This window comes from Myotis lucifugus, unplaced genomic scaffold (genome assembly GCF_000147115.1).
Source record: "Myotis lucifugus unplaced genomic scaffold, Myoluc2.0 scaffold_15, whole genome shotgun sequence".
Taxonomy (NCBI): domain Eukaryota; kingdom Metazoa; phylum Chordata; class Mammalia; order Chiroptera; family Vespertilionidae; genus Myotis; species Myotis lucifugus.
In genome coordinates this window covers 823,287-838,225 of record NW_005871063.1, presented here as the reverse complement: position 1 = coordinate 838,225, position 14,939 = coordinate 823,287, and the positions used below count along the sequence as shown (strand labels likewise).

At 36.8% G+C, this 14,939-nt stretch overlaps 1 protein-coding gene across 1 annotated transcript in view; it reads right to left on the bottom strand.

Annotated features, from left to right (window-relative positions):
• Positions 1-14,939, bottom strand: part of CDK14 (cyclin dependent kinase 14) — a 513,373-nt gene that overhangs the window by 259,538 nt on the left and 238,896 nt on the right. Inside the window, exon 7 of the mRNA XM_006084938.3 lies at positions 10,014-10,076. Within this exon, the coding sequence (XP_006085000.1) occupies positions 10,014-10,076 (63 nt within the window). The remainder of the gene's footprint in view (positions 1-10,013; positions 10,077-14,939) is intronic.

The window sequence follows — 14,939 nt, the reverse complement described above, 5'->3', positions numbered from 1 at the left end:
ACTTTTTTTGCCATCTACTCCAGATAGATCCAACTCTTGGAAACTCTGAATAGCAGGGAAGTCTGTCTTGCCACTTTTGCTCTCTTTGAGTTCTTCCATTCAACTTTCTACTTCAAGGTCCTGAAACACATCCCTAAATCAACAATTTAATTTACATTCTCTAATGTATTTAAATATGAACATTCTAGTCCTAAATATGTAACTTTCTGGAAAGGAATAATTGAAAAAAATAAGCAAGCTCCTGGGGGAAGATATTGCACAATTTCTGTGATCCTTGTGCAGGTAAGCTGGGCTCTCAGTCCGCCCTCTCCTCCAGTGGATATCAAGCAAGGTGTGTTCCTGGCACGGAGCCACCCACAGTGAGCAGGCAGATGGAAGCCATGGGAACCAGTGCTGAGATACTTACAAGAAGTCAAATGGGGATTGCTAGACAAATATTTGTTTTGCCAATATCCTTGAAAAAAAAAAGCTTTAATATACAAAATGGGTTTCCAAGTTATTGGGGTTAGTATGGAAGATGAAGAAATTAAGAAGAGCTGAAGATGAGAATTTTCCCTTTAATAAAGCTGATTAGCAGCCTAAAATTAGTATTAGAAATATTCCCTAGCTGAATACAGACAAGATGATCAAACTTAAGCTATTGGTTTTCATGTCACACAAAATATTTTTCCCGGAGAAAAACTGAAATGGTTGTTTCATGGAATTCAACTACTACAATCTTAAGACCTGTTGCCAAGTTTTTGTTTGTCAATGTAGTTCAGAACTACACAACTGAGAGAGACAGAAACATCAATGATGAGAGAGAATCACTGGCTGCCTCCTGCATGCCCCATACTGGGGATCAAGCCTGCAACCCAGGCATGTGCCCTGACCGAGAACCAAACCATGACCTCCTAGATCATGGGTGGAAGCTCAGCCACTGAGCCACACTGGTTGAGTGGGTGATTTCTTTTTAATCTAAAAATAGGATCTAAAGGATCAAAAGAAATTTAGACAGGTGTTGAGACACGATGTCAATTTTTAAAACAATCTTTAATGGCATTATGAAATTATTATATTTCTCAAAATATAGAATGGGGAAAGGCTCTATAATATTCACAGCAATGCACAGTAGGAAATCATTACCAGCTACATGAGAGCTCTAATTCAGAATATGAACATTAGAAAGTCTCATTTAGTAATCAATTCTCAGTGCCATCTGTATAAAGCAATCTTAATTTGGCATAACATTATTCTGTCTGTTACACACCTGCTTGTTCTCTGGACTATGAAAGAAAAACAGCAATTTTTCAACTATAATGATTCTCATCTTTTAAAATTAATATAGGTATTGAAATTAAAAATAAAACTCAGCTTTATGCCAACAGGATTTCAGATACGTCACAGAATAAAGCAAGGAATTCAGAATTATTTTTTTTTATTTTGAATTATTCCAAAACAGTTCTGTTAAAAAAAAAAAAAGCAAATGTGTTTTCTACAAGAAATCTTCTACAAAGGTTATTAAGATAACATGGAAATGAAGATACATTATGTAAAAACAAAGGAAGACCCAAAGCCAAATGGCAATTAGGTGTTGTTTTTTTTTAAATATATTTTAGTGATTTTTTACAGAGAGGAAGGGAGAGAGATAGAGAGTTAGAAACATCAATGAGAGAGAAACATTGATCAGCTGCCTCCTGCACATCTCCTACTGGGGATGTGCCCGCAACCCAGGTACATGCCCTTGACCGGAATCGAACCTGGGACCCTTCAGTCCACAGGCCGACGCTCTATCCACTGAGCCAAACCGGTTTCGGCGGCAATTAGGTTTAAGCATCTACATTTCTGGATATTAACTGGAGACAATTAATTAATTAATCTTGTTTAATGAACCTTAATTTTCCGTCTCTCATGCTTATCAATTTTTAAAGAATACATGAAGCCCAGCTGGTGTGCTCAGTGGTTGAGTATTGACCTATGAACCAGCAGGTCACAGTTCAATTCCCAGTTTGGACATACAGGAGGCAGTTGATCAATGATTCTCTCTCATCATTGATGTTTCTATTGCGCTCTCCCTCTCCCTTCTTTTCTCTAAAATCAACAAAAGTATTTTTTTTAAAAAAATACATGAAAAACTGAATAAAGAATGCGATTTAGATTGTTATAGTAATTTTTTAACTCATGATCAATCTGAGAATTATAAAATGAAGAACTAATACAAGTTCTGCATTCAACTCAACTATAAGGGCCAAAACCCAATAAAATTCATAGTAAAATGTTTGTGAAGAGGTGGGAAAATGAACTATCCTACCAAAAAAATCTAACCAGTTTATCACATACCATTTATCATGTTCTAGCAATTGGTTGCTAGATCTTTAATTGTCATAAATATTTATAACCAGGCCAATGTCCTCAGGCTTTTGATTCAGGTTTTGAATTGCCCTCTAAGTAATTAACTGCTAAAATTACCCATTTGTCTAAAATTGATATTATATGAAGAAACAAACCACTAGCTAATAGTGAATATTTATTTCAAAATGCCATATTGAGAATAGACACATTTTGTAGGCAATTAAAGTAGCAAAGTGATTCTAGAAATGTAGTTTAATTGGCAATTTTTCTTATGAGTTTATTCTAGTGCATACAAGAAATACACATAAAAAAAGATAAAACTTTATAGGTGTTTTGCTGGGACTTAGTACAAAATTTCCATAGATTATTCTATGCTTTACTATGAAATCACGAATTGCATGCTGTTCTGATTGTTCTTTCCCCCCCCCCCCCCATTCTTCAACGATACATGACCTTGATAATGCTTGAAATTTGACCTGATTCACACTAAAGAACAATCTCCTCAATTCTTGGGTGCTTGACATCCCATATTTTTTATAATGAACAAAGATATATGGAATATAAACAAAGATGTCCATTTTTAGAATTTAAGATAAATATTTAAAATGTCTCTATACATTGCCATGTGCATAGTGATAGAACTAAAAGTCAAAATTGCCAAATTTAGAAGCAAATAGATTTGCTCACTGTGTTTTCCTTCTGTTCACCATAATAAATATTCAGTATTTATTGAAATCCAATCATGTAATGAACTATGAACAACTTAGCTAAATACAATGCTTTGGAGTTATTAAAAGTTAACATTCTCTTTTAAAGATAATAGCTTATTTCACCTGCTTTTCACATCTCCTTAAATTTACAAAGAACCATTACAAGGTCTGATTTTTGCTCAACTGCTTTTTTTTTAAATTTAATTAATATGTAGCCCACCATTATGAACAGCTATCAACTCAGTAAATATTATCCTTATGTTCTTCATTTTGCATTCATAGATTTAAGCAACAATAAATATCACCGCATGACAAAAATATGCTAATACATCAAACAGAAATACCAGTGGGACACCTGTCACTATGTCATAGTCAGACTTCTTTGAGAATAATTTCACCTGCAGTGCAGATCCTAAATGTAACCCTGGAGGCGTGTATTGTCTCTAAGCGGACAAACAGTGAGGCAGAGTCAGTGCATAATTACGTGAGTGGCCTCCCATGGAAACAGACATGGAATAAGGGCCGTCTGCTTCCTTGCACTGCACTTCAGATGCCAAGACACAGGCATTAACAAGCCGCTGTCTATTTTTTAACGTCCCATGCCCACAGAGAAGGTGTAACATCTTCAATAGGAAAATGATGTTCAACCTCTGTGACTGAGTGCATATAAACTCGCAAATAATAAGCTAATTACAGTAATTGAATGTATTAATCATGCAATGTAGAGAAAAGAATGTTGGACAGAGATCTGTTTTTTATACAAAATGTGGCAGCTGAAATGGACAACTATTCTAGGATGCTAATCCTGGAATGGGCTTGGCTGCAGCAGAATCACTGAAAGAGACGTTTTTGCTTTTAATTATATCAACATTGAATGTTTAAACTATGATGATCATGGAAACGTTGTTTTCAGCTGGGGCATGTTTAGTATAAATACTTTCCTTTTTCCCTGCACAACAATTTGATTTTCGGGGTGTTAGCAATGATCTAGTTCTTTTGTTTATGGGTTTGTTTTCCTTTGTTTAGTTTTCTTTGTAGTTACCACCAATGCAACACCAACTCTTCTCCCCTCTTGTACATCTGCTTAAACACATCAGGTATTCTATCTAACAATTTCATCTTGGAAATCTCTCCCGGAGATTTCTGATGGCTCCAACTGGACTGATAGGCTCCCTCTCAGCCTGATGCATAACTATCACCCTGGGATTCTTCTCATCCTTGTCCTGAGGCTCTCGTTCACCCGTCTGCTGTGGTGGCCTGGTGACCTGGTTTCTTTGTCCTCTCTGCCTTGGCTTATGCTGTGTTAGTGGAGTACATGCTTATGTAGTGTCCTGGTAAAAAATGCAAGGTAGACAAACTTTCCAACTCCTTGAACATCTGAAAATAATTTTTTTACCCTCATTCTTCACTGATAATTTGTATAGAATACTAGGTTGAAAATAATTTATATCCAAATTTTCAAGCCACTGTACACTGCCATTTCTCTTCCAGTGTTGCTGTTGAAAAGCCTGTTGCTGCCCTAGCCTGTGTGGCTCAGTTGGTTAGAGTCATCCCAACCAAAGGATGCGGGTTCGATTCCCAACCAGGGCACATACCTAGGTTGTAGGTTCAACCCCTAGTCAAACTACTAGAGGCAACCAATCAATGTTTCTCTCTCAGATCAATGTTTCCTCTCTCTCTCTCTCTTTCTCTCTCTCTCTCTCTCTCTCTCTCTATCTCTCCCTCTCTCTCTCTTCCCCCCTTCTCTCTCCAATCAATAAGCATGTCCTCAGATGAGGATTTAAAAATGTCTATTGCGACTGTAATTATTGATCCTTTGTATCAAACCTGTTTTCTTTGTGTAGGACTTTTCTTTGAAACCAGTGTTCTGAAATTTTGCAGTAATGAACATTACTGTCAGTCTATTTTTGTTAATGTCATAAATAGCTAACTAATAGTAATAATAGGAAGAGAGCAATGGGGAGGCCAGACATTATAGCATGGCCATCGGGGCAGCTTTACCAGAGAGCTGTAGTTTCACACTTCCCAGGGAACCACGGGTCCATTCCCTGCAGATCACAGAGGAAAGGGACCAAATAAAGGGGAAGATGGGTGCATGCACAGTGAAGTCAGGGTGATGTTGGGAAGGTGCTTGTCTGTCAGTATAACCTGGGAACAAAGATAACTGGCTAAAGGAGCAGAGCCATTGCAAGCATGCAAAATCCTGACGAGTTAACTGCTAGTTATAATGCCCAGACAAAGAATTCTCTCTCTCTTGTTTGCTTGCTTTTGCACTTCTGCTTCTCTCTTGCTCCATGACCCACACTTGCCAGTGCGTTAGTCCACCATGATACCTTAGGCCATATGGATCCCACACGCAATGGACTGCAGCTGGGAACACAAGCTAAGCCAGCCAGATGCTAATCTGGACTGTGCTCTAATATGGAGCTAAGACTCTGGGCAGTGGCTTTAATTCTAGCTCCGCTGAAGACAAGATGGAACTATTTCCACGGTGGTATAGAGGGAGATGGGACCTTGGGAGGGAACTCTTTTAATGTTAAATCATCAACAAGCTTTCCATGATACCTCATTCTCCCACGGGGGCCTCAGGAAATTCTTGTTCCCACAGTACCCCAAGAACTCCAATTCCACTGGTAATATATGGGGATGCAGAGGGCACCCCACTGATAATATTTTCATTAAATGTTCTGTGGACCCTCTTAATCTTAAAATTCACATCCTCACATCGTGAAAAAGTATATTTTAATTATTATTACTTTAGTGATTCTCTCTCCTCTATTTTCTCTAATTATTTAGATGTTGGATATACTGCACTAGACATCTGGATTTATTGATACTTTCTCATTTTCCAGATTTATATTTTATGCTCTACTTTCTGGCAAATGTCTTCAACTTTATCTTTCATCCTTTTTTAATTTTTGTTGTTTTGGTTTCTGTCACATATTTTTAATTTCCAAAGCTACTTTTGTTCACTAAGTTCTTTGTAAAAATAACTTATTCTTGTTTTATAGATGTACTATTTTCTTTTACCTCTTTGAGAATATTAATTGTAATTTCCTTCAAAGTTTTATTTCCTATCTTTATCTGTCTAATCAATGCAAACAACTTTGCTTCATCCAATTTACTTCTTTGTCAACTAGGATCTTCACTGTAGTCTCCTAGATTCTATTCTTTAGGTCTGTACTCTTGGACTCATCAGATTCTCCAAAAAAAAAGATGTCTATAGTTTTCTGCCTTAATGCATGGGTCTGATGCCTGTTTTTTGAAGCAGTACAGGCTGTTCCTGTCTCTCATGCTCTCCTCTACCCCCTCTCACATGCCCAGCCCTGCTATACTCTGGGACACCCCTCTACAACCACCTCGCTGGCAGAGTGAGAGAGAGAGTAGAGGCCATAAGGCTGTGAGAGAGCAAAAGTCCAGGATTGCAGCAAGTGTACATGTCCTCCAGGCTGAGGGCTAAAGTCATGCAGGGCCACAGGGAAGTGAGGGGAGGCTGTGGGTGCTGGGAGGTAACCTGAGCTCTCAACCTTGGGTCTGCGCAAATGCCTATCTTTTCCTACGTCAGTGATTTTTAAAAATTTGATTCTGATTTTGGGAGATGATAATTTTACATTTATATATTTTAAAATATATACTTTTTTTATTTTTTTAAGCTTTTCAGGTGTCTCTGCTGTGAAGCCAAAGTAGATGACTAATGAGGTTTCTTGTACCCTTAAATATTCCAAGGACTAAGACTGTCCAGTGCATTTTGGTAAATCCTCAAGGAGCCAATATTTCAACAGCTCTGAGGAAAGAAATACCTATATATGTTCAACATATTTTGCTGCCTTTCAGTTGTTCAAAACAACCTAAGAAAAGGTAAGTCACATCATGCTCTTCTCAGAGGCAAAAACTGTTGGAAGGCATCAATCTTTGGCGACATTAAACAACTTCTGTATGGGAACAATTCCTGCTCAACATGACTAACATCTACACTCGCTTTTGGTGTTGCATCTAATTTCCTTGTCATTATTTTTATGTGGACTGTTCATCTCATTCCCCATTAAGTTTTTCACCCCAGCCTAGAAGCACCAACTCCTGCAGAAGCAAAGCTTATTTACTGTCACAGTACAACCTGTACTTGGAATAAGTAGCCAGTGTGAAGCTTTGAAGTATAATGAACAACCACGGGGTGAAAGAAAAGCTTACAAAACTAGATTGAGAGCAGTTGAAATACCATTTCAAGGAGTGAACTTACAAATGCTACAAAAATCACCAATGACACTGGCCAAAGGATTATGAACATGTAGATACTTTGTGGAATGACCTTTCTTTCTCTGTTTCACCAACAAAATGTTCCATCAATACTTGCCCCAAACTCATGACACACAAAAGGTGGGTGAAAAAACCCAGCATGCATAATAAAAAGCCAGTGATGTCATGTTATTTGAAAAGGTTCATTTAGCTCTTTAATCTCAGTCCAGTCACTGAATTTGGAAGTCGAGAAGTGAAGATTAACTTAGAGTAGCTGTTGATTTCCACTGAGGCTGTTAGTACCCTGGACTCCCAGAGCTGAAGGTCTCACTAACTGGGCTCTCTATATATTCCCAGGGTTAAAGTGTGAAACAGGGATAAGGAGGTATTGTATGATTGATTTTAAACCTCATCAACCCTAGGAAAAGGACCTTTAAGGTATATATGAGACAAATCGAGATGTGTAATTGTAAAAAAAATACGTTCATGCGATAGTAATGTTTATTAAATATGGGCAAGATTAATAAAACAAGTCTCTTCCATCGGTTAAAATTTCTTCCCCAATCTAACTACTAAAACTATGTCATTGTATACAGATTTTGAAGAAAAATGAATAGTCAAAAAAATTTTTTAACCAATAAAACAAAAACAAAACCAAAAGGAGGTATACAAAAGAAACTAACAAACTATAAGTACCATGTCAATTCTATTTAAAAAACAAGATTTGTGCCCAACTGGTGGCTCAGTGGTTGAGCATCGACCCATGCAACAGGAGGTCACTGGATCCATTCTCGGTCAGGGCACATGCCCAGGTTGTGGGCTCAATCCCCAGTAGAAGGCATGCAAGAGGTTGCTTATAGATGATGTTTCTCTCCCATCGACATTTATATCTCTCTATCCCTCTCATTTCCCCTCTAAATTTCAATAAAAACATTTTACAAATAAATAAAAACAAGCTTTTTCAGAGGTCTTATGTTTTAAAATTATACAACTTTACTGACCACCATAAAAACTCTCATTATTTTTAAAAAATATTTTTTATTAATTTCAGAGAGGAAAAGAGAGGGAAAGGGAGATAGAAACATCAATGATAAGAGAGAATCATTCACTGGCTGCCTCCTGCACAACCCCCCACTGGGGATCAAGCCCACAACCTGGGCATGTGCCTTGATTGGAATCAAACTTGGGACCCTTCAGTCTGCAGGCCGACACTTTATTCACTGAGACAAACCAGCTAGGGCAAAACTCTCATTATTAATGCCACACAAATTATTAAGCACATGCAACTTATTAAGAAAAAGAGAAACCCAATAAAAAATGGGCAATATATAAGAACAGGCAACTTATAAAAGCAGAATTACAAATGGCTAAGAAACTTAAGAAAAGATGGTCTTACAGCAGGTAAGAAAACACCCAACATAAAAGTCATTCCATTTTTACTCATCAGAATGGCAAAAATTAAAATGACTGGTTACAGTCAGTGCCAGTGAGAGTAGAGAAAACCAATTCTCCTCTAATTTACAACCTTATGGAAAAATGTTCCAATCAAATTCATTAAAAGTGAAATCATATCTCTTATTTAGTAAAGAGAACCCATCAGTTAGATATCAAAAGAAATAAGAGTTTAAAGGTTTATACTAACATTTACTCTAAAATCACTCATAACATTAACATTATGGAAACCAAAGATCTCTTTAGAAGAAACAGTTGGAAAGTGCTGATACTATGGACTAATATGCAGTTATTAGAAAAACTGAATTATATCATGTACCGATTTTAAAAAACATGCATGATATATTTTAAATTAAAAATAACAAAATAATATATGTATTATTTTTATAAAGCAAAAAATAAATACACAAAACTCATACCCACATCTATACCTCTACAAGCAAAGGGAAAAACACGTGTGTGTGCGCGTGCACACACACGTGTGCATACACACACACACACACACACACACACACACACACCACGTTCTGAAGAGTGGTATAGGCAATGCCTGGGAAGAAATTGAGACAATTCACTTCAGATACATCCATAGTACTCAGTCAATTCTCAGGATCATGAAATGTAGTCATCTGAATTACAAAACCTGAGCACATCGTTAAATGTTCAGCTACTAGTATAACTTGCTATCTTCTAACTCCCTAACATATGCCAAAAAGACTGTTCTGTTTTAAGCTTGCAATTTGGGGACAATTTCTTAATTGTGAGATAAAATCATAAAAATGTAGTTCTTTTGACACATAGCAATCCAATCTGTAGTAAAAGAAATGAAAGACAGCAGTAGGAATAGAACCACTTATATCTGTTTGTACATACAAATGAAAAGTATGCTCTGTGAACTCACCATAACACTGTTTGGAGTCATAATAATACTTCATATTGATGCTAAATAACTGGTACTTCAGTATGGGGTTCCAGGTAGAGCTACCTGAGCTTCCCCTCTACTAAAAACAGTGCTACCATAGGATTCCAGTGGATCTCACTCATTCCTGGCAAATGTTTCTTCATAAAGAAAAACATATGATAAGATCTAAACAATAATACTCCAGTGAAAATATGTAATGTTGAAGCAAGGTTTCCAACTACAAACAATGGCTGTGGTTCACTTTGATATTCTCTTTACATAAAAGTTTTTTAAAAAGGAAAAGTTATGGTAGAGACATCAGACTTTGGCTCAAAAGAATGCACATGAAGAATGCTAATACTTAGCTTAAAAAGATCTTTTCCTACCTTCACATTATCTGGATGCAGCCCCCCAGGGTGCTTGTCCATGTACTGACATAAATCAGTGTGCTGGAAGAAAAAAGGGAAAATGTATTAACATCCCTCTGGCTATAACATGATGAATCAATATTTTTCTACTTCAAAGTCACCATTACCTTCTGAAAAAGCAAATATAAGACAAGTGGGTGGATATTTTAGTTTACACAGCCCTGTGCTCCTCCAATCCCCATTTTTAAGCAAATTCAATCATTACCTTTACCTCTAGGCTCTGTATTATGTTAAATATATCTGTGCATTAGAAAAAATTCATGTCCATAATTTGTAAAGTGCCTCATTCCCTCCTCATTGAATATAAATCTTTCAACTAAGAAAAAAAAATCCAAAAACTAAAACTAAATACTTTAACTTAAAAAAACTGAACTATAACACACAAATAACCAATCCATTTACACTCTCAATTATCTTGTATTTTTCAAATGCAAATGTAGGCTATGATTACTTTGTGTGAAATGAAAAGACTACAATTAGACAAAGTAAAATTACTTTGGATTTGTTCAAATTTCTCTTAGATATATTCAATAAAAAATAACTTTCAGGTTTCTAAAACTCCTGAACATATTTCAAAAAATATATACCTAATAAAATAGAAATACTTTCAAAGTTATAAATTAAAACAAAAATATATACCCAAGTAGAACAAAAAAATCCCTAGAAACATGCTATTATTCTTTTAAATAACCAAGCTTGATTTGCCTGGAATTATATATATTTTTCTTAATACTTTTTCTATTTAAGCACTACAAAAAGTTTTGAAAAAACATGTAAAGTTGCTATTCAAATTTTTCTCATCTTATTGAAAGATAGCATAAAATTTATAAAATTTAGTCATTCTGTAAAAGCCACTAAACATGAGTCTTTGAGTTCCATTTTCAGGAGTCAATTATTGAGAAATCATGAGTTTTATGATATATTCAAGAACCTTGCTGTAGCCATGGTGACAACTGTTCAGATTCCTTTACTGAGTTTTGATTCCATGGCAGGTGGTGATTGATGAAGCTAGAGAGCAGAATTTTGCATTCATTCACTACTCACCACGCGCTCCTTGAGCCCATGTTATGTCCCAGGCACTACACAGTCACTAAGGACACATAAAGTGGCCAATTGAGGGCAAAGGGAAAGAAAATGGGACAGAAGAAACACTCTTAGATATGATCTGAGACAGTATTGCCTTTATTTTGGACCACGCTGTGTTTAACTTCTAAATCAAAGGCAAATTCCATGATGACAGAAACTGTGTTTAATTTGGGAATTACTGTATCTCTGCTCCAGGGAAAATGTCAGACACAGAGAAGAACTGAGTATATACAGGTGGAAATAGTTTTACAGACAGGGTAGCTCATTAAAATGACCCTAAAATATAATTATGATGGGTTCCATGGATTTTTTTTCCTGATGATATAAAGGTTTTATATCATGTAGTTAACAAACTGAGGAAGGAATGCTCTACTCCAAACTGCCACTTTGTAACTCCATATAATTAATTTCTCTGTCCTTTAAAATAGGAATAACATCTCCATTGAAAGAGTTTGGAAGAACAAATAAATAGTACATAAGAAAGTACTTTCACCTATAACAGGATATACAAAAATAAGGTTATTATGTATGAGAGTGGTCATTATATAATAAGATCCCCAAGAAAAAGAACTATATCTAACTTATCGCTTCTCACACATAACATAGTAAATAGAAAGTACATCCAATCATATCAATTATTATATATATATGACATGCTAAAATTATTAAAAATATAAAAATTCAGTTTACAAAAAAAAGAAAATAATATTCACATTGTTTTCAAGATACAAACTAAGAATAACAACAGAAATTAAAGAAACATTTCCTACTATATATTTATATTATTTATATTCATGTTAGTTATGTCAGTACTTATCAATAAAAAATCAGCATATAAACATAAATATTAGATAAATAGAATTAAAGGACAATTTAGTAAACATTAATACATTAAACAGCATGACATGACAATATAAAACAAAATATGATTAGAAGAAGAAGAAGAAGAGGAGGAGGAGGAGGAGGAGGAGGAGGAAGAGAAGGAGGAGACTGCCTGGCCCGCATCGCTCAGTGGTTGAGCATCGACCTATGAACCAGGAGGTTATGGTTTGATTCCCTCAAGTCTAAGTTATGGCTCGATCCCCAGTGGGAGTCATGCAGGAGGTAGCTGATCCTGATTCTCTCTCATCATTGATGTTTCTCTCTCCCTCTCCCTTCCTCTCTGAAAACAATAAAAACATATTTAAAAAAATAAAACTATAAAGAAAGAAGCCTATCAGAAATTGGGGCAGGGGGATTCCTGATGCTCAAGGCACAGGTGATGTCCTTCTGAGCCAATGCCCAGTGGCATTAGCATCAATTGCAGGAAGGAGGCTTCTTCAGAAATGAGATCTTGGGAAATTTAATAAAGACTTTTCCAAACTTTTAAAATGTTTTAATTCATATTTACTTAAATGTATGGCATGAAAATGTGTGTGTGTGCATACACATCACAAGCATACACACATGGCTGTCCTTAGCTGTGTAACCTGGGGCACATTATATCAGCTCTGTATATCAGTATTTTTATCTAATGAGGATAACCCTAATACAGCTAATGAAATGGATACTATGAAAATTAATGAGTAAATATTCAGAATGTTTTTAGAACACTGCCCAATGCCTGGTAGATGCTATTGATGATAATGATGATGATGATGATGATAATGATGATTTTCTGCGGTGTGTTTGGAGCAGGAAGGGATATTTGGAAGGATTGCAATTAAAAATCAAATGATAAATACAGCCAGGAAACTGGAGCTCCTAGGTGTAGCATTTCATCCTTTATGTTTTCCTGTCTGCATGCCCAGCCATTCTCACTCACACTCCACTGCTCTCTGTACACAACCACTGAAGCTACATCTCCAAATACACTATTAACCTCCAATTGCTCCGTGTGATTAGGTGTAAGAATTCAGAGAATCTCAGATGGAGGAAGAGACGAGGTAGTACAAGGTCCCATTTTACACCCTAGCACATTTCTGTTCTACCTGCATTAACAGCTGTTTCTTTTTTCTCTCTTTTTAAATACACAGCACTACATTTGAAACTGCATTAAATGTGCCAAAATTACAAATTTTTATAACATTTCCTTCTTTTTAACATCTCTTTTTAATACAAATGGATTATGTACCCCTTATCATTTGCTCTGGTCCATAAACAGAACTAAACAATAATGCTAGAAGGTACCTTGTCATTCCATTTTTTTTTAAAGTCATCCTGTGTAGAATCACTATCCTCTGATGATGTGTGAATCATCTCAGTTCTATCTGGCTTGTTCTCTGGCTATTTCTTGTTTTAATAATAAAAGGGGCACCGTTAGACTAGCAGCCTGGTGGCTGCAGATCACACACAATCACTCTTTGCCCTTCAATCTCTATCTTGGCTCTTGGCTAACATTTCCTCTTTCCCTCACTGCATTATGTCGCACCTCACCTTCCCACACCTCCAATCCTATTCACTCCATCACTGCTGCTGTTCTTCAGGGCAATGTGTTTAGAAGTGCTCGTGTCTGACAGGAGTTTACCTGAATGCCTGAGAACACCTCATCAATCTCCCATGAAGTGGGTGGTTTCAAATGAAGCCATCAAGTATGGCTAGGCTTACAAATGACGTGGAAGGCAGACTGAGAGCAGAAAGGGGCTGCAAAGGCTCAAACCCCACACCAGTGTATCCTTATTTCAAAATCAGGCTCCTCTTTCCTTGTTGTTGATGACCCATCAGATAGTAATTATTTGGTTATTTACATATGTGCAGGAGTGATTCTAGGGGAAGCAATTTGAGGAACATAGCTGCAATCCTAATGGCCTGAACAGAAATATTCTCTGTGAAGAAGTTTGCCGCATTTATAATTTGGGTTTCCCCATATTGATCTGATAACTCTGTGGCTGGATCAATACAGATGACAGGAGAGAAATCTCCTTTTGTAAAAAAGGCAGGATACAGAAAGACCACAGAAAATCGAACAGACTTTTTACTCACAAGCACTTTCACACAGTAGTCTCAGTTAATTTCAATCATCTGTGGAGCTGAGAGCCAAGAGCCACATGACGGATAGTACACAGCCATGAGACTTAAAAGAAAGGACATGAAAGAACATTCCAATGATAAATTATGAATATAATGACTGAGTGGAGAACAGCCCTCTAAAAGAGCATTGGGAAAGAGAGGCCAGCCAAAGACAAAGATGAGGAACAAGCTGGACTAGAACATTCATTTCTTCATGTTTTCCCACTCTCCATCTCTTACCCTTTCTGAAATTCACTTTGGACAGGGGAAAGAAGCAACATCCCTCCACTGAAAGCCACCAGTAAAAAGGCTCTCTGAAGACCACAAACTCACACAAGACCTTGGGGTTGAAATTTACCCATACGTTTTCCAGGGCAGAAACAGTTATGTCAATTGTTAAGTAGGTTTAGCCATTCAGTAGGTGCTTGTAGTATCCATGCAGTGAGGTTTTCCAATGGTTGATCTTTCATAGGATCAAACCCACTATTCAAGAGATACCAAGATCCTCAAAGAAGTTATGCTTTTGCGTTAGTGTAATCGGAATCCAAGTTCGGCTGTCTGCTGCCACAAAACCCAAAATCGAGAGGCAGATGCAAAAGAAAGGGGTTTGTTCAACTGCCAAACACTTGAGAAGATGGGGGACTCTTGTCACAAAGCCCAGCTCCCCATCACAGTGCGGGCAGAGGTTTTTATAGGGAGGGAGAGGGAAAGTAAAACAAAGAATCAAGGGGAGGCGGTTGAAAAGTCCTCTCTGGGCAGGCCAGCACAGTCCTTTCCAATATTTAAAACTGGTCAAATGATGGTCTGATG